Raw genomic sequence first — 21,134 nt, 5'->3', positions numbered from 1 at the left:
GCTGATCCTCTGCCTGCAAAAAAAGAGAAATTCCTGCAAAACCCTTCTTGCTGACCTGTCTCCCCTGGCCAGACCCCTCCATTTGCGTCTCCAGAAGTTGCCTGCTCTGGTGACATTGTGCCTGGTCCTCCTGCCTGCAAGAGGAGTAAAGCCGAGCTCGTGCTCAGCTCCCTCCGTCTCAGACGCTGCCCATGCTCTGAGGGGGGCTGACAGGGAGGGTTCAGCCCCCTGGCCATGCAAAGTGGGTTGGAAAGGCCGTGGAGTGCCAGTGAAGGGAAGCAGTGAAGATGCTGAGGGCAAGGCTCCAGCAGTCCTGCCTCCACCCCCAGCCTGGCTGCCCTGTGCCCAGCGAGGCTGTGCAGACCCCCCGTGTCTGTGGGATGGCCGAGGGGGACACTGAGGGGAACAGTGGCTGTTGGCAGGAGAGGGGGAGCAGAGGGGGGCAGAGGTGCCATCAGCTCCAGGGTGTTTCTACTTCAGAGCCAGGTGAGCAGGAGAGACGGACTGGACTGCCGGGAGGGAAGTCAAGTGGGAGCTGCCAGAGGGAGCCCAGGGAGCTCAATGGGGATGCACCACATCCCACACTGGATGGCAGCAGCCTGGCTTTGGCAGGAGGGCCTGCAGCCCCCTGCAAGTGCCCTGGCTCTGCCCCAGAGCTGCCCCCCACAGCAGACAGCCCCACAGCCGAGCCCAGCCAGGAGTGGAAAGTGGTGAAGATCCAACGGGTCCTCATCAACCCTGACACAGAGCCAAGGAAAGCAGGTAAGAGAAACCCCTTTGGCCACTGTCCCCCATCCAGAAAGGCACTGCTGTGCTCCTGCTGGGAACACCCAGCTCTTCCCAGGGCAGGACCTCCATAGGGTTAGAGGTCCCAGGCTCCCAGCAGAGATGTTGGGACTATTTTAGCTTGAGATGATCTCTCTGGCCTTAAAAATAAGGAGGAATCTGTGGCTTTCCTCGGGAGGGGGGTGGGAAGGCAGCAGGCGGGTTCCCACCATCTCCAAGAACTCAACCCATCCCCAAGCAGGGCATGAACGGGGTGGAATTCCCAGCCCTCACCCCAGCCATGGGGCTCAGTGGGACCATGCCCAGAGCTGGGTGATCAGGGCTAGCTCCTGGGGCTCTGCCTGGAACAGGGACACCTCTCCCCTATCAGCTGGGGGTGGCCAAGCATCCCTCACATGGCTTGGGGCCATTCCTGTCAGCCCCTGGTTTAAAAGACTAAGCATTTTATTTCAGGCCAGTTGGTTCCTACAGTGCTCTCTGCCACCGCCTCGCTTCACAGCCTGCGTCACAGCCTGCCACTCCTCTCTGCCCGTGACTGTCCCTTCAGACGTGGTGACACAAACACAGGCGCATATCTAGGGTTCCTGTGGCTGCTCCCATGCCTGGACCTCCCCACCGCCGTGTGGGAGATGCTCCCACAGAATCCATCCTCTTACAGGCACTGGATCACTTTTAAACCCTGTTTCCACCCCTCTTTCTATTTTGCTCCTGCCCAGCTGTTATCTCAGCTGCCACACGGCGCTGAGGCAGGTGTGTCCCTGTCCCCACGGGATGGTGTTATCGGATGCTGCTGCTCAGCTCAGAGTGTGGTTTCCCAAAGCAGCTCCCAGGGTGGGGTGGGGTGGGGTGGGACCGGCTGGGGATGCTCGACATGAACCCGGTGTCCAGAATCCCTCCCCTGCCTTTTTGCAGGGTCAGACATCCTCCAAACCAGCAGCTCCTGGACGGGACACAGGCTGGGAAGCTCAGCCAAGCCCTTTGGCTCACGGCTGCCCCAGCAGCATCGTGTTTCAGGGCTCAGCACACAAACCAGATGGACCCAAATAGTCTTCCCATTTCTCACTGCTCTGGGATGGCAGATCTGCGGTGGGGAAAGGTCAGGCCTGACTCTGTCCAGGCTCAGCATTTTCCTAACCCGCGCCGCCATCCAGCACTTTTGCTGCCAGCCTGGAATTTTAAAGTAACTCAACAGGTTTGTTGGAAAGAGTTTGTCTGTCCCGTTTCCTCCCCCTCCAAGTGAGATCACCACCAGCCACTGCCTGCAGGACCCGTCAGACTTTCCAGAGCCTCCAGGCAGGATGTCACTGAGGGTCCTGAGTGCTGGGAGCAGCTCTGAGACTTTGCAGAAAGCCTGCAGGTTTGGGAAAGAGAGGTTTGGTTCAGTGCAGAGGAGGGAGGGAAGGGCAGGTGCCCTTGTAGGTGGTGTTGGAGCCTGTCCCTGCATCAGGGTGTCTGCAGGAGCATCCCTGGGAGGTGTCAGGGATTTGCTCTTCTTGTCCTTGGCTGGCTGAGGGTACCGGAGCTCCCACACCATTCAGCTTCTGCAGGAGAAAAGGGTGCATCCATCCACACCCAAAGTGATGCAGGGCTGGCCCTGGGAGCTGGGAGCCAAGCGGGTGAACCGCCTCGAGCTGTGTGGACCCACCCAGGCGGGTCCCAGGTGCCCCTTTGGTCCCCATCCAGCAGCCCAAGGCCAGGCTGGCTGCTCCCAAATATCCGGCACGGCGGCCCGGGCTGGTTGGCACCTCTTGGGGCAGGCTGGGAGCGCAGGAGCCCCGGGTAGAGGCAGAGGCTGGGAGATGCAGGAGGCAGGACTGGTTTCTCTGTCTGGTGTGCAAATAAACAGAAGGTTTCGCTCCCTGGGGGCTGCCGAGGCAGCGCCAGGCTCCCTCAAAAACCAGAAAAGCACAAAAAAGCACAGAGGGGCAGGAAGAGAGGAAATTAGAAAGGCAAAAATTCAGGCCAAGAGCTCATCCTGCAGCGTGGACAGGCACAGGAAGGGGGTGAGGCTGGTCTCACCCGCAGCCCTGCCTGGCAGTGAGGTGCTGGAGGTGAGAGGTGATGCTGGCTCCCCAGGGATCATCTTGCCCAGGTCTGTGGTCCCCTTGTCACTGGGAGCAGACCATCTCTGCCAGAGGCCTTCCTGTGCTCTTCCCAGGAGGTCCCCAGGGCAGTGACACCGGTGCTGGATTTTTGCCCCTCTCCAAAGTGCCTGAAACCTTTAGGCACTGGGGAAAACCACAGAAGGAGAAATCCCCACATCCCCAACAGCGTCTGAAACGTAAGGTGCTGCGGGTCCTCAGCAGTGCTGGGAGGAGGGAAAAGGGGGTCAGGAGATGCTCAGAGCTGGGTAAGAGGGTGCTCAGGGCTGGGTAAGAGGAATGTGCAGGGCTGGGAGAGATGGATGCCCCAGGATGAGATAAGGGGATGGCCCGGGCTGAGAAGGGGATGCACAGAGCTGAGTAAGGGGGTGCCCCGGGCTGGGTAAGGGGATGTCCCGGCTGCTCTCAGCCCGCAGCCGGCTCAGGCTGCTCAGGGCAGACCCAGCCGGGACGAGAAGCAGCGGAGCAGGGACACCGGGGGCGGTGGGACGGCTGCCGGTGCCACCGGGGAGGGAGACTCGTCCCGTCCGGTCGGTCGGTCGGTCTGCCGGGGCGGGCAGGGGCAGGGGCAGTGACGGCGAGACCCGCCACCCCCGGCCCCGGCCCGCCCGCCGCCCCCGGGCCCCGCTCCGAGGCGGAGCTGCCGCAACTTTCCTGCCCGCCGCCTCCTCCCGGTGCAGTCGGGCTGCGCGGGCGGCGGCACCGGCACCGGCACCGCGGGTACGGTCGTGGCTGGGGAGCCGGGGCAGCGCCGGGGGCGCCGGGCGAGGGCCAGGGTAAGTGCAGAAATGACGGGGGAAGGGGTCAGTGGTTGGGTGGGCGCGCAGAGGGGAGGGCAGCGGGGGTGCTGGGGTCTGGGGGTGTCCGGGGGAGTCGGGGGATGGCAGTGCGCAGGGGGTGCACAGCGGCTCCGGGGGTGCACAGGGGCTCCGGGGGTGCATGCCCTGAACCCCCGTGGATGCTGTGGTGGGAGAAGGGTGAGTGATGGGGCGCACACACAGCCCGGGCTGAGCAGGGTTTCTCTCTAGGAATGAGCGGGGCAGGTGTCGCTTCCCTCTGCCCGCACCCGGGTGTCCGATGTGGGGCGTGGGAGGCACAGCAAGGAAACGCGGGGGCATGTGGGGGGATGTGGGGGGATGTGGGGATCCCCCCAGGGCAGGGTCGCACCTCCCAACTCTGCAGGACGCCTTCCCAGACGATGTCCCCTGCCCCCTACGATGGGGACATGATCTGCCCTGGCCGTGCCACCCATGCTGGGGACACGAGGTCTGTCCCTCGGCTTGGCAGCCAGCAGGATGGATCCCTTACGGGTTGTGCAAGGGACAGGCGAAGGCCCCGTTTCGTTCCGCTCCCCTCCCCGCTCCGTCCACCCGACAGGGACACACCGAGCCTTTTGACCTTCTCTAGCCAGACCAGCGCTGCTGGCTCGGGGCACCAGCCTGGTGGGGCTGTCACTGGGTCCTGGCAGCCTGGGATGGGGCACAGCGAGTTCAAGCACCAGTGGGAACCGTGGGGCTGGGACCCTAGGCAGGATGGGGTCCCCGTGGTACCTGGCTGTAGGATGGGCTGGCTCTGCTGCACTCTGGATGAACGGGTGGCAGGGCATCCAGGAGGAGGTCTACCTGGCTCCAGCCCCCTTTTCCGAAGCTAAAAGCTTAATTTTGGCTGGCTGGGGGAAGGTGCCTCCTCCACTTTTGTGGTGGCAACAGCCTCTTCTTGCCCAGTGTGGACTCATGGGGGGCTGAGGCTGCTCACTGCATCCCCCTGGGAAGTGGGGGTGGGCAGGGGCACCCTTCCCCCATTCAAACTTAATCCCACTCACCACCCTCTTCTCCTCCCCCTGGGTGGGAGATGAGTGCCCCAGGACTTGCTGCTTGGAGACCGTGGGGCCATTCCAGTAGGATTTGGGTGCTGGCTGGGAGCCGGGGGGGGAGCGTGGGGAGGCAAACAGCTCCAAATCCAGCAAAGCCCTTGCAAACAGAGCGCAGGGAAAACTTGCAAGCGCATTGAATTTTCTCACTGTGCCAGATTTTGTCGCTGGCAAAGGCGCCTGTCAGGAGAGGCCCAGCTCAGAGCGTCCTGCCAGGCGGGCAGGGTTGGTCCCACCACGGCACCCACTGCCTGAGCTGCAGCTTTTTGGGTCTGAAGGGCCAGCGTGGGTAAAAACTTCATGGAGGTGTTATATCTGGGGTATAGGAGGGTTGAAAGCTGGGAGTGAGGCAGAAAATTGTCATCTTTTTACCCATATGTTTGAATCATATCCGTTTCTAGCTAGCTCGACTGCCTGTCTGTGCTGCCCACCGTGTTTTCCTAGCAGCAGATTATTTGGGATAACTCTGGGAGCTGGAGGGAAATGTGTGCTCGGACTTAAATGTGTGTGAGTTGGTGCACATTGCAAAAAATCCTGCACAGCTGTAGCTGGGGCAAAGGGCCAGTTGGCTGCTCTGCCAAAAAACCTGCTTACATTTCCTCGGTGTCCAAAGCCCTCAGTGTTTGGGTGAAAACACTGGACCTCCCCTCCCCAGAATGCCTGGCTGTGGATGTTTGTCAGGGTTCATGGCAGGTGACGCAGTGCCACGTCCCTCTGGAGGTGGGGTTTGTCCTGGTTTCACTCCTGGTTTTGCCGGTGGGATTTTGCCGGCAAGATGCACCATTTGGGCTCACCCACGGCAGCCAAGGAACCTTTGAAAAGGTGGAAAAGCACCTACTGGTTATGGATGGTGAGTGGCGTGCTGTGCAGAGGAGGATTTGGGGTTTCTGATCTGAGTTCTGCCGGTGGGTGGTCCGGTGGGACACCCTGAGCAGGGCCAAGGTGGGCTGCAGCACTGGGATGGCTGAGCATCCGAACTCGGAGCAGACTGGGGACAGAGAAGACTTTGGAGTCAACTGCCAGCTCTGACTCCAAGATTTCACATGGCCTGTTGTATCCTGCTGGTCCCAATGGGACTTGGGTACCTCTTGGCTTCTCCATACAAGGACTTCTCACCACGCACAGCTTCCAAGTCACTGTTTTCCTTCCTGTGACATCCCAGCCACGTTGAGATCATCAACTTCCACTGAATCTGTCATTTCAGGAGGCCCTGGAGTATCTCCCCTCCCTGCGATTTGGGGCCAAATCTTCATTCCATTCCAGCTCTTGGAGTCCATCTCAGGGCAGGATGGGCCACAAGCTATGTCTGATACATCTTCACCTTCATTTGGGGTCAGATGGTGACTCCTGCCTTTCCTGCCTGGACTTGAGACACTCTGCAGTAGCGCCATTCAGGGGGATCCATCCTTTGCATGGAAAGCTGAGCTGGAATTAATTTTTTTTCCCCATCTGGCCAGGAAGGCAGAGCAACAAAAATGCCTTTCATCACCTTCATCATCCTCACTCTGGGGGAGAGAGCACAGTACGTACTGTGGGAAGGATGACTGACAGCTTGGTAAGAAGCTGTTAAGCCCTGCACTTGGAGGATGTTCTGGAAGTCACCCCTGGAGCAATGGAAAACCTACGGAGCAAGTGCCTATATAAATATATAGATGGAGATTTTGGCTCCTCTGGCTGGAATTGATGTGCATTGAACTGGAATAGCACTTGGGGTGCTCACGTGTGCCAGGAGTCCAGCAGCTGAGCAGGGCACAGGGAGTATGCCCTTCTCCAGCATCCCTGGACCACAGGGATGTACCAAACATGGACCCAGTGTGGGGACAAAGAAGTGGAGACGGCTGGTGGTGCTCATTGTCTTGGAAGAAGATTTGGAGAGGGAAGGCGTTTCCATCCTGAAGGACAGTGTCATAGCAAGCCGGTGTACAGTGGGAAGGAAGGAAATGTGGAAGAGCACAAGAAGAGCTTGTCACACTTCAGATTTTGGACTGGACTCTCGTTAATGGGCGGAAATCCCAGTGCTGCACAAGCCCCTGGAGCCCTTGGCCACACACAATTTTGCTTTCTCCTCCTCCCCGCGCTGCTCCAGCAGCCCCAAGCCCCTCCTCCTCCTCCTCCCCAGCACCTGGACATTCTCAGCGAGTTCAGCTCCCTCACGTCTGCCTGGGGCTGGGAAAGGAAGCAGCCAGAGTCCACCTGAGGCTCCCAGCTGGCAGGGATGGCAAAGAAGGAGGATGGGAAACATCATGGCTGGGAGGGGAGCAAGGGATGCAGGAGCTGCCCCAGATGGCAGGACCCCTGCAGCCACCATGGCAGATGGATAAAGGCTCTCACTCTGGGATGAATAACCTAATCCCACAGCGCAGGCTGGAGCAGGAGAGGGAGATCTCTGCAATTTCCTCTGGACTGCCAGAGGCTTTGGTGCTCTCCATCCGTGTGATAAAAATGGAATGTGAAGAGCAATTCTTAACCCCAGCACCCCCAGTAACATCCTGAGGGTTTGGGTGGACCAGCCCAGGAACAGTGCATGCTGGGTGGGCAGGGGCAGAGAGGCTGCTGGAAGAGTGGAGGGGATGCATACAGATGGGAATGGATTCTAGATAGAGGATTTCATGTGGGGAACTCCACCTGGCAGCACATCCTGGCCCGGAGTGATGCCCAGGCCTGGGATGGGGACACCTGGGGGCAAAATCCCAAGGGACAAATCTCAGTGTTGGTCCTGGCTACATGGGAGTGAATCTAGCAGCTAGTCCAAGCAGGAAGGAGCTGGCCAAGAGCTGAGTCATCCCTCCAGCACGGAGGGGATCTCCCAGGGCCCCTCCGTTGCTGTTAAAAGGCAGTAGCAGGAGCGAGAGGCTGCGAAATGGCTCCGCCGAGAGCTCAGCTTCTTAGGCAGCCCCGGCCTCCGAGGGAGCGGGGATGCTCAGCTCGGAGCACGAAACCCGCAGACATCTGGAGCCTGTGGCTTGTTTCTCAATGGCTCCTTGGCCGTGTTTCTGCTCCGTTTCGGAGATAAAGGCGGCGAGGGTGACCCCGCGGCGCGGGGGCCGCGGTGCTGGCCGCCCTCCAGCCAGCCCGGCCGGAGGAAACCGCGGCCCCGCTCTGTGACCGCCGCCAAAGCAAATAGAGATGGGGCGTTAAACAATGCCGGGCGCGAACCGGGGGGGATGTTGGCCACCGGCATCGCCCCTGCGGATGGGCTCCTCATCTCCAGGAGAGTCTGCGCTGGCATCTCTGCCTCCTCTGCCCCGTGCCCAGCCAAAAACCTCCTGCCAGGCAGCCTGAAGGCTTCATCCAGGGCATCCTGCACGCCTTAGCGGTGTGCAGGGACTTGCTGGGTGCTGAGGGAGGTAGGAGGGTAGGAGGAAGAAGAGGTGCCCAGCTTCCAAGAGCCCTCCTGCTTACCGTGGGCTTGCTGGAAGGATTTGGCTTAGTCATCTATCCCTTCCCTCGCTGGTAGGCTGAGCCACTGCTGAAAATATCCTGGAAGGCTCCCAAGCGGCACAGAAGGCAAGAAAATCAGAAACACATGAAGGAAGAGAAGACGGGAAGGGATGGGAAGGGAAGGGGAGCAGGGCTCGGGGCGGGCTGGCCACCCACCTCCCTGCTGAGGCCGGAGAAGGGACACCCATCCCAGCCATCCCAGCAGCCTTTGGAGTGGGGGCTGCACCCTTGGTGGGTGTGGGGGTGATGCTGATGGTCAGCACTGGTGTCTGTGCCCAGCAGTGGCCTCGGCAGGACTGGGGACGCTGCCCTTCCCACGGGCACTTTGGAGTGAGCTCGTAGGAAATTGCTCACCCTGAGAAAATGTGTTCCCGGCAGCTCCACATCCTTTCAGTCTTCGGGAAGGGCTGGTGCCCTGACCTTTGGCCAGCACAGGAGAAGCCCAGCGGCACTCGGCTGCTCGCCACGGGGTTTGTGCCAGGCTTTTAGCATGTTGTTTTTAGCACTTGTGTCGAGTCCTGAGGCGGGAGGGTGGCTCCTCTCTGTGCCGGTGTCTGTGTCCAGCTGGTCAGGATCTGCACAGCTTCTGTCGGCTGCTGCCATCTCGTGTTGCTCCGTGCATCAATCCCCCAACGGGGCTGGCCCCCGGCCTTGCCATGAGGTCATGGCAGGCTGGCATCTCCCTGCTGGCCTCAGATTTATTTCGGGGCTGAGAATGGCAGGATTTGGGGTGAGGGTGTGGGGGAGACACAGACATTGGCCTCTTCCCTGCCCACTGCCTCTACAGGCCACGGCCAAAGCCGTGTGAGTTGCAAACAAAGACCTGCCGGGCCCTCAGAGAAATCCCTTTCCCGTACGGTCACTGCAGTGGATGCACAGAGCCCAGACGGAATATGGGGTGGGATAGAGGGAAAGGTCCCAAGTGTCCCTATGAGTCCCTTGGGCTTTCCCATCTGTCCCAGCATCTGGGCTGAGTCCCCACTGCCCCTGAACTGTGCTATCACCCTTGTGTACCCCAGCCCTGGAGCATCTCTCCTGTCTTCCCTCAGCTGCCAGGAAAGGAGTTGGGATACCTGGAGGAAGGGCTGCCAGTCCTGGGCGGGGAGGGTTGAGACCCCACACCCCCACTGAGCCCCCCTAACCCCTCTGTCCCCTCTGTTCAGGTCTCTCCCGCAGCGCCAGCCTCTCGGAGAAGGAGCTGAAGGAGGCGAAGGCGCGGAGCCAGAGGATCGCGGCGCAGCTCACCACGGCGCCCAGCCCCAGCTCCAAGGGCGTCCTGCTCTTCCACCGCCGCAGGCAGCGCGTCGACGGGCTCACGGGGGCTGGGAATGGCGAGGGGCTGCTGCTGAGCCCCGCGCCCCAGCCCCGCCAAGCGACCATGGAGGAGGGCGAGGCGCAAGGGATGAAGGCGGAGCCTGACCAGCCCGGCAACGCGGGAGAGAGGATGCGGGCAAATGCACCCCCGTGCCAGGAGCCGCCTGCTGAAGCCCAGCAGGTCCCACTCAGCGTCTACCTGAAGGAAAACATGGCATCGGCCGCCACCAATGGCGTGCAGGAGCAGGCGGCCAGTGGGATGGAGGGGCTCGGGAATGCGGGAGCCCCTGCAGGGCTAAGCATGGCGCCTCTTGCCCTGCCACAGCAACCCGAGGAGGGGAAAAACATCGAGGTGCCCAGTGAGGTGCCCGGTGAGGTGCCCAGTGAGGTGCCCAGTGCGCCAGCGGGCACAGCCACAGGGATGGCATCCCCAGGTGGCCAGCAGCAGAACGGGGTGCAGGGCCGGCAGTACTACGAGGTCCATCTCACCCTGGCCAAGCCCAAGCCTGTGAAGAACCGGACAGCCAGACCCTTCGGCACCCAGGCATCCCCCACCAGCAGCCAGCCCGTGGAGGAACCCCCTGCCCCAGAGCTGCCCCCGCCACCCACCTACGTGGAGACCCTCAGCAGCCCCCCACCCCTTACCCGTGTCCGCTCCCCCCCTGCCTACTCGGCCCTGTACCCCTCTCAGGAGCAGAAGATGCTGCCAGGTCCCCTCCTGGGCTGCGGGGAGAGTGGACCAAACCCCTTGCCCAAAACAGGGATCCTGGAGGAGTCGGCTGCCCGGAGAGCCAGCAGAAAGTCCATGTTCACCTTTGTGGAGAAGCCAAAGCTGGGCCCCAACCCTGACCTGCTGGACCTGGTTCAGAGTGCAGACAACAGGAAGAAGCAGAAAGATCAGGGAGAGCCCGGTGCTGAAGATGAACCCTTTGCCCTTGGGGCTGAAGCTGCCAACTTTGTCCCCAACAACGCAGCCAGGGGTGGGCACCACCTCCCGCCGGCTGAGGATGCTCCGGCATGGTCCTCCTGCCTCAAGTCTCCCACCATCCAGCCCAAGCAGAAGCCGCAGCCCAGCCACATCCTCAGTGAGGCGAGAGGGAAGGGGGCTGAGCTCTTTGCCCGCCGGCAGTCCAGGATGGAGAAGTTCATCATCGAGGCTCCCTCCCAGCCTGAGCTGCTGCGGTGCCCATCGCCCACCATGTCTCTGCCTCCCTCCTGGAAATACGACAACAATGCTTACCTGTCACCCATGGTCTCCAGACGCCCCTCCAAGAGTCCCTCCAGGCCCTCCAAAACCCCCCCTGCGTCTCTCTATGGCGGCAACCCGATGGAGAATGAGGTCTCCCAGAAGGAGCTGGAGATCTCCAAGCACCAGCCCTACCAGCTCCAGTCCTCTCTCTTCATCCTCTCCCCATCTAAGGGGCCGTCAAGGTCAATGCCCCAGGAGATGCCTCCACCCAGACCCTCTCTTCCAGACGCCTATCCCTACCCCCAGCAGGCCTCCTGCCCCACCTCTCCGTTGCCTCCTTCCCCTGTTTGGCATCCCCCCGTGGTGCCCAGCGCCAGCCAGACCACCTCCAGCCCCTTCCCTGGCACTGCCGGGGCTGTGCCCCTGACTCAGGAGAGCCGTGCCAGCCCCGCAGCCCCGGCTGAGGTGCTCCTGGCCTCCCCGTGCCGCCTGCTGCCGCCCCGGGGGAAGGTGGGCTTCCAGGCACCCCGGCCCTCCTACTCCACCAGGAATGCCGGCATCGAGCCACAGGTGTGGAAACCTTCTTTTTATTACAAGTAGTGGTGGCAGAGAGAAAAACACGGGGGTCGTAGGCCGAGTCCTCCCTAAGTGCTCATGGGAGTGCTGAAAGCCAAACCAACTAGCAAAAAAAAAAAAAAAAAAAAAAAAAAAAAAAAAAAAAAGGGGGAAGGGAGAAGAAAAGGAAACGGAAAAAAGAAGTGACTGCAGTGCTGGGACAGTGGGTGACAGGCGCTGCTGAGCCCTCAGTGAAATGGGAGCTGAGGAGTCCAGGGAGGCAGCAGGAGTTGGGGCGTAGAGCCCACAGGATCCCAAACAGCCATCAGGAGCCTGCCTGTGCTGCCAGGGCTGACGGTGCTTTCTCTCTTCTCTTGCCTGGAAACTGTACAGAGCATCGCACCTCTGGCTCCCTCCTTTCCTCACCTCCTGCCTTTCCAGCACTCAGAGCTCTGCCTGCTCATCTGCATCCCTTCTGTCCTGCGGCTCCTCTCGGCCTCCTACCAAAGCAAACCTGGAGGGGACACCCCACCTTTCCACCTCACTGTGTCTGCTCCTGGCTCTTCTGCTGCTCCTTCAGGATCTGTCCTCGTTTGCTTCCTCACTGTGGAGGAAGAGCTGCATCCCTTGGGAACAGTAGAGTCCTGTGGTGCCAGGACAAGGGACACTGCGGAGTGCCTGTCCCTCCCTGGGCTCGGTGCTGGAGCTGCTGAAGCCCAGCTGTGTGGCACAGCTGTGTGGCACGGCTGGAAGCAAGGACGTGCTGGGATGAGGAGGGTGGTGAGGGCAGGGCTGCTGGGCGATGCTCGGCCTGAGGCTCACGGTCCAGTCGTGCCTCTGCCCATCCCTTACTCCCACCACTCTCTCCACGGTGCCAAGTTGCCTTTTGACTGTGCTTTTATTTCTCCTGCGTTTTTCTCTTTTCCCCTCTTTCTGAATACACTCTCTGCGCTGTCACACCTGACTCTTCTCTTTCCTGCCGTCTGGGGAGCAAAGCTGGGCAATGGACACCTGAGGCAACATCCCCTAGAGGGAGGCTTTAGGAAGCTGCAGGTAGTGAGAGGGCCTGAGGGGTACTTTGGGCAAGGAGGATTAATGGCAGGCTCAGCCTGACTCGACCTCCTTGGCAGGCAAGGTGATGAAGAGTCAAATGAGTTTTGGGGAACCCTTGCAGGGATGCAATGCACAGGGAGGCATCCCCAGCTCCTGTGGGGCTGAGCCAGCGTGAATCTTACCCTGGCACCCCTCCTGCCTCTGTCCCCCTGCTCTACCCCTTCGTCCCCCCGAGTGGGGGTCACTAACCCGCTCTCTGTCCCTCTCCAGGACAGGCGGTCATCCCTCCCTGCATCACCCACCTGGACGCCCCGGCTGGCGCGGCGCCCGGGCAGCCTGGACGGCTGGGCCAGCCCGGCCTCGGTGCCCGAACTGGATGAGGGACCTCCCATGTCACCTCCATGGAGCGAGAGGTCCCTGTCCCCTCTGCGGCAGGACGCGGACCCCCGGGCCAGCCGGCAGATGCAAGCGCGGCTCGCCAGGAACATCATCAACGCTGCCCGCAGGAAGAGCTCCTCTCCCAAAGCCGTGGGGCTGGAGGGCTCCCGGCCCTTCACCCCCATCTCCACCGGTCCCCCCAGCCTGCCCCAGTCCCCCCGGCTGGGCCCCAGAGCGCCGGCACTGCAGGCTGCCAGCAGCGCGCTGGGGAGCCTGGGCAGCCCCTCGCCCACCCACAAAAGCCCCTTGCGATCGCCCCGGGCAGGCAGCCCCCAGTTCTGTGCCTCCCCCGGCATGCCCCGAGCCGCCTGGGCAGAGGGTCGCCGGCTCCTGCTGCCACCCAGCACGTCCTCGTGCCCCGTGCCCAGGCTGTCCCCCGTCCCCAAGAGCCCCCTGCCATCCCCCGTGGTGGGCGGGCGGTCCCCAGCCAAGCGCTGCACCTCCCGGTCCCCGACGGACTCGGACGTCTCCCTCGACTCCGAAGACTCGGGGACCAAGAGCCCGGGAATCCACAGCTTCAACCTCTGTCCCCGGGGCTGGACCGGCAGCCTGCGGCTGAAGACGGGGGGTCTGCCCTCGGGGGCCCCCTGCACCTCCTAAACGAGCCAGTCCCAGCCAAACCACCCTCTTCCTGGACCTGCCAGCCTGGGTGATGCCACCCGCTGACCCCCCACACCGGGAACACCCCAACCCTCGGGGCTGAGGTCCCCAAACACCAGTGTCCCTGTGGAGCTGCGCAGCCCCTCGGTGTGCCAGCAGGGTCAGGTGCCTCCTGTCCGCCCGCCATCCCGTGGCCCTGCTCTATTTTTACCACCCTAACCTTTCCGGGCAGGACTGCGTGGTCAGCAGGCAGGAGCAGGCAGAGTGGGGGGAGCCAGCCCCCTCCTCGGCAGCCCCTGCCCGCCAGCCAGCCCCCTCCTGCATAGCCAGGATGGGATGGGCTCGGTGGTCCCCTGTGAGCCCCCTGTCCCCAGCTCCCAGGTGTTACCCTGGGGTGTCACTGCAGCTCTGCTTCGCTGGGGTGGCACAGCCACCATGTCTCCAGCAGGGGTGGGCAGCGTGCCATCACCAGGCTCCCTCTCCCAGCCGTTCCCAGCCTCCAGATCTATCTAGTTTCAACTGAAACCAGATTTTGGGAAGGAAAAGTTAATTTTTTTATTCCATCTGCCCAGTTCTTCATTGCATTTTTTTTTTCACTTTTGACTCCTTCTCAAAGAAATTCTCCCAAATCCTTCCTTCCCTGGTGACCAAAAAGAACCAAAGTTATTTATTGCCACGTTAAGGGGACTGTTTATAGGTGCCCTCCTGCCCTCCCCAAACAATGAGGAACAGCCCCATCCTGTACCTGTCACTGTCCCCATCCCCAGGTTCACCCCATCCTCATCCTCACCCTGGCAGGATGGAGGCACACAGAGAAACCGATGGGCTCTGTGGCAGCCAGGGCAGGTGGGAAGAGATGGGGGGCTGTGGGGGGCTGAAGGAAGTGGTACATGTTGCAGAGGGTTTGAAGGAGGTATCAGCACAGGAGACAATGCTGAGAGTGCCCCCATGGGGACGAGTCAGTGTTCCCACACCTTGGTGAGACCAGCACTGGAAAAGAGTTTGAGTTTGGGCTGCCAGAGCTCTGACACGTTCCCATTCAGGGAGCCCTGGTCACTCCTTCCCATTCCCCAAGTCACACTGTTGGAGCCAGCCCATCCCTGTTCCCTGGAGTACCTTCACCCTGCAGTTCTTGCTGGAACACAGCCCCCCCATTCCCAGGACATATCTCCCACCCTCGCTCCACCAGCCACCACAACCCGCCTTCACCACGCCGCTGTACACCCAGCTCAGAAATAAACTGCCGTTATCCCACCCAGCCTGACTCTGATCTGTCCCCAAGGTGGCCTGGGAACGCATGGCACAAGGCCACCTCCTGCTGCTGCTACACACCCACCATGCCTGTCCCCAGGGGTCAGCCCTGCTTCATGACAGGGTGACAGCATCCCCATCCCCGTGGGTCAGCCCTGCTCCGTGCTGGGGTAACAGCATCCTGGTCCCCAAGGGTCACAGCCCTGCTTCATGCCAGGGTGATGGCACCCTCATCCCCGTGGGTCAGACCTGTCCCGTGCTGGGGTGACGGCATCCCAGTCCCCAAGGGTCACAGCCCTGCTCCGCCCCCTTTCTCAGCCAGAAATAACTTCTGTCCCGTGGCTGGACCTTGGCATCTGGGCTGGAGCCTGGGACGGGTTGGGTCGAGCAGCAGGAGCCCAGGGGTTGCTGTGAAGGACCACCAAGCACTGGTGGCTGCAGATTGGCTTTGGCCTCATCACCCTCCACAGCAGGAGAAGCATCTTCACTCCCCGGCATCTGGGGCATCCCCTGGCCAGGTAGGGAAGGTGAGGTCCCACACAGGAGGTGGCTGGGTGGGAGGGTGCTGAGGGCTTGGGGATGTCCCGGCCTTGGTGGTGGGGACATCACGACTTGTGGGGGTCAGGGTACAGTCTCCCTGGAGTGGGGTGGGGGGAAGGACAGGGTGCAGGTCCGAGGCTCGCTGTGCAGATGGTTAAAGCTGAGCTCAGGGCTGGCAGGAAGCTGCATGCCAGGCACCCACAGCCCCATGGGGACCCTCTGCTCTCCAGGGCCCGTAGGGGAAGCTGCCCAGCACCAGCCTGAGGTGAGGGACACCAGATGCACCTAACAGGGTCTAACAGCTCCCATTTACCGAGCTGAGTGCCCGGGCAGCACAGGAGGGTGCTCCTGCAGGTGGGCAGCCTGGGGGGCTCACACCAGGGCTGGGTTCCAGCTGCCTCTCCACAAAGGAGCAACCCGGCCCGGTGGTCCCGTGCCCCTCTTTGCCACTGGCTGGGCTCACCAGCTCCCTGCAGGGTCAGGGTTGCAGCTCCTGCACCCTCGGGGCCAGTGGCTGAAAATAGCTCTGCTAAGGCGGAGGTGTTGTGGGGAGGCAGCCAGGGCCCCCTGGCCCCGCTGGCTGTGGCAGCAGGTGCTGCTCCGAGGGCACTCAGGGCACAAGGGCACTGGCTCACTGTGGGCCAGGACAGAGCTGAGGGTATTTTCTGCCCTAAAGAAAGGCAGAAAGGAAAGGTGACAGGCAGGGGCTGAGGGGCAACATGATTTGAACATTCCCTATGTCTGTTGAAAGGAATGGAGACCAGCCCAGGGAGATACTTAAGGATGATGCTTGCAGGTGATGCTCAGGGATGATGCTGGACAGGGGAGATGCTCGGCTGAAACCGGGCATCTCTCTGTGGCACTCCTGGGGCTGACACATCCCCATGCTTGGTCTCACTCTGGGGGTGCTTCTCTTTCCAGCCAGGCAGAATCCATCCCCCTGCCACAGAGCACGGCAGCAAGTGATGACCATCATGAGACCGAGCCCTGAAGATGGTAAGGGGGTGTAGGGATGCCACCAGCCCCAGAGCAGTGCTGCCGTCCCTGCCTAAGGACCAGAGCTAGCTCTGGTTGAGGCCACTGAGCCATGCATGGGGCAGTTGAGGCTGTTTGAGCCTCTGGAGCTGAGCTAACTCCCTGACAATTCCTCACACTGAGGAAACACCAGTCCCTGACACAGCTCCTGGCGCGGGCACGTGGCTAAGCCATGTAACAGGGACCCCAAAGGGGGAACACACTCTCTGTGCTGGGTTTGGGGGTCCCCAGCACAGCAGCATCCTCAGCTGTGGCTGTGCTCTCTCCTGGCCTCCCCAGAGCCCCACCTGGACCTGGGCAAGAAGATGAGCACAACACAGGACCTGATGATCGAGGAACTCTCCCTGCGGAACAACCGTGGCTCCCAGCTCTTCCAACAGCGCCAGAGGCGGATGCAGCGCTTCACTTTTGAGCATCCCAGTGGCTACAGGGAGGTGGGTCTGAGACAGCCCTTCCCCAGCTCAGCCTTTGCAGGGAAGTGATTCCTGGTAGGGCTGGGGGTCTCTGTGCAGGGCAGCCATGGTCGGCTGAGATGAAGCGAGAGGAGAGATGGCTTGATGGGCTGGGCATGGGGATGGGCAAGCAAGGAGTTCAGTATCCACTCACTCACCCTTCTCCTTACCTCCTGTAGCTCCCAGGGCCAGGGGGCTCACACCACACTGAGAAAAGCGATGCAGAGGGAACAGCGAATGAAGGGGTGGTGAGTAGATGGAGGGAGCTATGAGGTGCTTTCAACCACCTCCCAAGTCCCAGTGGGGGCAGCGGAAAGTGCCCTGTGCCTCCTGACTCTTCTGTCCCTAGGCAGGGGAGAACGCTGGGGGCCAGCAGAATTATCACTCTGAGCTCCACGTGGCAGCATCGCCCCAGGGTGGCCCCCCAGAAGTGCCCAAGAAGACAGAGAAAGTCCTGCAGATGAGCAAAGTCCTGAACCCCAGTGCCCTGGCCCCAGGTAAATAAATACTGCTTGCACCCCAAACCCAACACCGCTTGTGATCCCAGCTCTGTGGGGCTGGAGGCCGCGAGCTGCTGCCTGACAAGGGTTCTGCCCCAAACCCTTCCCTAGAGTTTGTATATATACAAATATATAAATACATATTTATCTTAGAGATATGCAATCCCAGCCCCAGCAGCAGGTCCTCTATGGCCATGCAAACGCCAGGCTGTTCCCAGCCCCAGCAGCCCACGCTGCCTCTCCCCCTGCACAGGGTACTCGAGCCCCCTCAAAGAAATCCCCCCGGAGAAGTTCAACGTCACCGCCATCCCCAAGGGCTACCGGTGCCCGTGGCAGGAGCTCTTTGGTGACAGGAATGATGCTGTGTATGGCAAGAACCAGCCACCCATGAGACCCCCTGCGTGGGACTTCAGGAGCTTCAACAGGTAACGGGCAGGCACCACCAACCCAGCCAGCCCTTGGCCAAGCCCTTCAGCCTCGAGAAGCATCCAGCACCCTGTGAGGGAAACACAGTGGTCTGTGCTCTCTCTATACGCCACAGGGGCACAGCAAGGGCTCAGGATGCTCTTTTCCTGCTCAGGAGCTCCTCTGTGGCTCCCTGCAAAGGTCCCTGCCTCCAGCAGCTCCCCAGATCTCCTTTCAGCTCCACCACTGGGTTTGCACAGCCTTAAGCAGTTTGATCTGACTGGCTAACCTCAGGGATGACATTTGTGAGGACTAATTCTCATGCATATGGCCCTGGAGAAGGAATCGCTCCTGCTCCCAGCTGGGCTCAGCTCTGGGCTGGGTGGAGGAATGACACAGGCAGTGCCAAGTCTCTCTCCTAATTTCCTTAAGGTATCCAAGCAGCTGCTGGAAGTGGTGGGGGTATAAGGTTAATCGTCCCACAAAGTGCTAAAAGAGGTCACCAGATTCCTTCCTAACACCTGCTTGGGATTGAAGCCTCTAGGCCAGGGGATTTCTGTGGCTCAGCCTGGCAAGCTCCATGCCCTGTGGCTGCTTCTGATGGAGCACGGCTGGTGCCTCCTCACACCTCCAAATTACACTGGGTCAAGGCTGGAGCAGAGACTGCCAAGGAAGGTTTCCTTTCTGGAAAGGTGCTTGGTGGGGATCCAGTAGATGCAGATCTGGTGGTAGCAAAGCACCAGCAGCCCATGGTAGAATGATGAGAACTGAACTTTTAAGGTGAACATCATCCCAGGGAATCTGCAAACCAAGGTCCTGGCTGTCCTCCTCGCTGAAAGCCTCTGTCATGAGGATGGAATTACACAGGCCTTGGTGGCTTGGCCAGAGCTGCCTTAGAGCAGTTGAGTTCCCACTGGAGCTCCCCAGTAGGACACAGCATTGCTCCCTGTCAGACCATGGGCCCAGTGCTGGGCCTGTGCCAGGAGCAGCTCTGCTGTGTCCACACCAGGGCTGGATTTGGGTCGTGGGACACACAAGTGCTGTGCTTTGAGCACCTGGCAGAAGGGGCTGTGGGGAACCACAACCCCTCCACATGGGAACGGCATCCCAAAAGCCAGAGATCAGCCTGGCCACCACCATCCCTTTGCTGCTCTCCTCCCCCTCAGCCCTGGTGCTTTGCCATGTGGCTCTTCCTGTGGAGTTACAGCCAAGGAGGTGCTGCAGGGGGAGAACGAGGAGCTGCTGCAGGCACTTGGCTCTTTTATTTCAACATTTAGCCATGTTCCTGCCTTGGGATTTATTTATGGACAGGGACTGAAGCAAGGGCATGTTTCTGAATAGTGCTTTACCCTGCACCATTTCTCCTCTCTCACACGCTGCCTTTCTATTTAAAGTCTTCAACTGTAATTTAATACAGATGGATGCTAATCTAACTCCAAGCCTCTTGCCACCTCCTCTAATTCTTCACTGAGGCAGGAAGATTCAGAGAGCCAATCTGCTTTTAACTGGGCTTTTCATGATCTTCCAAGCTGTTGGCTTTTAAATCACTTCTCAGTTCAAATACCAAACCACAGAAAAACAAGCCCTTTGGAAGAGATCAGCTATCGAAAAGCCAGTGGTCTTGCCTAAGGCTGGTTGAATCCCATATCACATGGGTCACAGGGCAAGGGCAAGTCCACCATTTCAACAGCAACTGAGTTAAAGACTGATTTATTCCCAATTTGAAACATTCAGGCTGTGATGCAAAGACCTGGGTCCACCGTGCTGCCTTAAGAGAGAGTGAAAACCAAGCTCTGACAAAGACTCTCTTTTCCCAGAAGATCAGAAAGTTCCTAGAACAAATTTCTCTCATTTACCTTTCCCCCTCTTATTTCTCCTCTGTTGCAAAACAGTGCCACGTTACTCATGTTCTAGCCGTGCTTCCCAAAGCAAACATTCCCAGCTTTGCCTCTGATAGCTCAGCCTCCATGTGCTGCTCCAAAACCAACATTCTTGGCTTTTTGGGGGCTGGCACACTCTTCCCCAGTCCCTTTCCACATTTCTCCAGAAAGGGATGACAGCTCTTGCCCCCGCACTGCTCCTCCTGTTAGTCATAGTTCATGAGGAGCCATCCCAAAAGGTGGGATGGAGCCAGGGCCAAGAGAGACACATTTGCCTGCACATGTGCTGGAGGGATCTGGAGCAGCCATCAGCCTCGGCCCTCTGCAGAACACACTGAGACGCTTTCTAAAGAACAGGGGGTTTGTCACTGCTCTCTGAACCTAAGCCCTTCCATGTCCAGAACACTTCCACTGGCACTCAGGCACCAAGCCTTGCTCTCTAGTCTTGCCAAAGCTTGAGCTGAGATGGGCTCTGCACCAGAGAAGCGCCTTGCTGGGCTGGCAGTGGCTCTAACAGTGTCCTGGGGAGGAGGAGAGTTGTCATTTGCCACAGAAACTGCTAGGTTGTGCTGGGCTCAGAGTTAGTAAGTCCAGACCTACTTTTTCTATCACCTCCACAGCATGGCCTTGTGACTAAGTCTGCTTCTCCTTGTTCCGCAGGACCCCAGCCCCGTTTGACAGGGCGGTGGTTGGGGAGCTGTTCTCCCTGCCCACTGTAGAGCTGGACAGCCTGAGCGCGCTGGAGGTGATTTCCCAGCGGCCCAACTTCAACCGCGTGGCGCAAGGCTGGGTGCGGATCCTGCCGGAGAGCGAAGAGCTGTAGCTGTTCCCTCCCCACCACCACAGATGGTTTCCTCGCTGGACTCGGACACACTTCGCAGGGTGGGGGAGAGGGGGGCAGGAATCCCTCGTGGAAGCTCAGCCAGTGGTCTCGGGTTGTCACCTTCGGACGGGGTTTGACCGAGCTCGAGTCTGGGACCATTCTGAATTCCCCTTGCAGCAGCCCCGGTCACAAGGGCAGTGAGTGCCAAGCCAGCCAGCCAAGTTCTCGCTGTTAATCAAGCAGATCCCCACAAGCTCCCATACAAAACACCCTGTACAGCCTGTCCTCTGCCCTGCCTCGTGGAAAAGAGCAGCACCACCAGCTGCAAAACACCAAAACTCCCTCGCTGTGTCTTCACCACCACAAGAGACCTCCTTTGACAGCTGGTGCTTTTGCAGAGAAATTCCATCTTCAGGACAACTCTACATCTGTCATTCCAGTCAGGATGGTGAGAGGAGGCGATAATGGAAGAGCAGCAGCAAAACAAGTTACTCGAGGCATTGGCATGTTAAAAGCAGCTACTTTGGGCTTGGCTGGACAACAAAACAAATGAGGAACTGGGAATCTGCCTGTTTACCAACACAGCACAACCAGGATAGATGGGAGAGGAACAGTGGGAGTTGGAAAATTGTGCTGTATTTTCCACTGGCTAGCACTTGGCAGCTGGTATTTTCCCCTTTCTACTGCTATTTGCATGCCTTGCTTGAACATCTAAGCCCTCTGAGTGACTTATGCCAGATTTGCTTCATGGGGTTGGTCAACAACAATCAGGTCCTGCCTGGACCCGCTGCCTGGACCCACACTAGCCCGAGGATCCTGCCACAGTGTTCCAGAGGGAAGGAAAAGCAGCATGGTCATGACTCTAGAGAGAACACAGGCTTCTCTGGGAATGTGAAAATC

At 59.9% G+C, this 21,134-nt stretch overlaps 2 protein-coding genes across 2 annotated transcripts; both read left to right on the top strand.

Moving 5' to 3' along the window:
• Positions 1–287: 287 nt before the first annotated feature.
• Positions 288–13,589, top strand: SYNPO (synaptopodin). The gene is made up of 3 exons (XM_050312210.1): positions 288–762; positions 9,363–11,272; positions 12,581–13,589. The coding sequence occupies exons 1-3, from the start codon at positions 288–290 to the stop codon at positions 13,346–13,348; spliced, it is 3,153 nt and encodes a 1,050-aa protein (XP_050168167.1). The 3' UTR covers positions 13,349–13,589.
• Positions 13,590–15,004: 1,415 nt separating this feature from the next.
• On the top strand, positions 15,005–20,234 carry MYOZ3 (myozenin 3). Its single transcript, XM_050312105.1, has 7 exons — positions 15,005–15,117; positions 16,061–16,135; positions 16,454–16,608; positions 16,806–16,874; positions 16,976–17,123; positions 17,380–17,551; positions 20,072–20,234. Exons 2-7 carry the CDS (start codon positions 16,105–16,107, stop codon positions 20,232–20,234), a joined length of 738 nt encoding a protein of 245 aa, XP_050168062.1. The 5' UTR covers positions 15,005–15,117; positions 16,061–16,104.
• The last annotated feature ends 900 nt before the right edge of the window (positions 20,235–21,134 follow it).

The sequence above is a fragment of the Myiozetetes cayanensis genome, unplaced genomic scaffold, assembly GCF_022539395.1.
Source record: "Myiozetetes cayanensis isolate MyiCay16 unplaced genomic scaffold, myiCay2020 scf17, whole genome shotgun sequence".
NCBI classification, from domain to species: Eukaryota; Metazoa; Chordata; class Aves; order Passeriformes; family Tyrannidae; genus Myiozetetes; species Myiozetetes cayanensis.
This window is presented reverse-complemented; position numbering and strand designations above follow the sequence as displayed.

Excerpts from the sequence above, each read along its gene's own strand:
- SYNPO (XM_050312210.1), top strand. The coding sequence starts at position 288 with ATGCTGAGGGCAAGGCTCCAGCAGTCCTGCCTCCACCCCCAGCCTGGC. Across the intron at positions 763-9,362 it reads CACAGAGCCAAGGAAAGCAG|GTCTCTCCCGCAGCGCCAGC; the intron begins GTAAGAGAAACC and ends CCCTCTGTTCAG. Across the intron at positions 11,273-12,580 it reads ATGCCGGCATCGAGCCACAG|GACAGGCGGTCATCCCTCCC; the intron begins GTGTGGAAACCT and ends GTCCCTCTCCAG.
- MYOZ3 (XM_050312105.1), top strand. The coding sequence starts at position 16,105 with ATGACCATCATGAGACCGAGCCCTGAAGATG. Across the intron at positions 17,124-17,379 it reads CCCCAGTGCCCTGGCCCCAG|GGTACTCGAGCCCCCTCAAA; the intron begins GTAAATAAATAC and ends CCCCCTGCACAG. Across the intron at positions 17,552-20,071 it reads GACTTCAGGAGCTTCAACAG|GACCCCAGCCCCGTTTGACA; the intron begins GTAACGGGCAGG and ends CTTGTTCCGCAG.